Below are 1180 nucleotides of genomic sequence, written 5' to 3' on the forward strand. Positions count from 1 at the left end.
GCTGTCTGTGGTTATAGGGTTATAGGGTCACTTATGGGGCAGGGGGTCACTTATGGGGTCAGAGCATCACTTATGGGGTCAGTATGGGGCTGGTGCAGGATAAGGACCCACACCAGGCCCAAGATCAGCTTCAGGTTCCCGTCCACTATGGCCTTGCTGTCTGTGGGGCGGGATATAGGGTCACTTATGGGGTTAGAGGGGCAGTTATGGGGTTAGAGGGTCAGTATGGCGGCTATAGGGTCAGTATGGGGCTGGTGTAGGATCAGAGCCCACAACAGGCCCAGGATCAGCTTCAGGTTCCCGTCCACTATGGCCTTGCTGTCTGTGGGGCAGGATATAGGGTCACTTATGGGGCAGTCATAGGGTCAGAGGGGCAGTTATGGGGTCAGAGCATCACTTATGGGGTCAGTGTGGGGCTGGTGTAGGATCAGAGCCCACACCAGGCCCAGGATCAGCTTCAGGTTCCCATCCACGATGGCCTTGCTGTCTGTGGGGCAGGATATAGGGTCACTTATGGGACAGAACCTCAGCTATAGGGTCAGAGTGGTGGTAGTGGGGTCAGTGTGGGGCTGGTGCAGGATAAGGACCCACACCAGGCCAGGATCAGCTTCAGGTTCCCATCCACTATGGCCTTGCTGTCTGTGGGGCACATATGGGGCAGATATGGGGCGGTCATAGGGTTAGAGGGGCAGTTATGGGGTCAGAGCATCACTTATGGGGTCAGTATGGGGCTGGTGTAGGATCAGAGCCCACACCAGGCCCAGGATCAGCTTCAGGTTCCCGTCCACGATGGCCTTGCTGTCTGTGGGGCACATATGGGGCGGTTATGGGGTTAGAGGGGCAGGGAATCACTTATAGGGTCAGAGTGGTGCCTATGGGGTCAATAAGGATCAGAGCCCACACCAGGCCCAGGATCAGCTTCAGGTTCCCGTCCACTATGGCCTTGCTGTCTGTGGGGTGGGATATGGGGTCACTTATGGGGTTAGAGGGGCAGTTATGGGGTCAGAGCATCACTTATGGGGTCAATATGGGGCTGGTGTAGGATCAGAGCCCACACCAGGCCCAGGCTCAGCTTCAGGTTCCCGTCCACTATGGCCTTGCTGTCTGTGGTTATAGGGTTATAGGGTCACTTATGGGGCAGGGGGTCACTTATGGGGTCAGAGCATCACTTATGGGGTCA

General features: G+C 56.5%; 1 protein-coding gene across 3 annotated transcripts in view; it reads right to left on the bottom strand.

Moving 5' to 3' along the window:
* Positions 1–523: 523 nt before the first annotated feature.
* The window catches only part of LOC107307816 (filamin-A), an 8779-nt gene continuing 8122 nt past the window's right edge, over positions 524–1180 (bottom strand). The window contains exon 3 of one of the 3 annotated variants that reach the window (XM_015851317.2): positions 524–643. In XM_015851317.2, the coding sequence (XP_015706803.1) occupies positions 539–643 (105 nt within the window). In that variant the 3' untranslated portion in view covers positions 524–538. Of the gene's footprint in view, positions 644–673; positions 1170–1180 lie in introns of those variants that run through there. The other 2 variants (XM_015851316.2, XM_015851315.2) reach the window with 2 other exon arrangements.

Source organism: Coturnix japonica, unplaced genomic scaffold, assembly GCF_001577835.2.
Source record: "Coturnix japonica isolate 7356 unplaced genomic scaffold, Coturnix japonica 2.1 chrUnrandom972, whole genome shotgun sequence".
NCBI classification, from domain to species: Eukaryota; Metazoa; Chordata; class Aves; order Galliformes; family Phasianidae; genus Coturnix; species Coturnix japonica.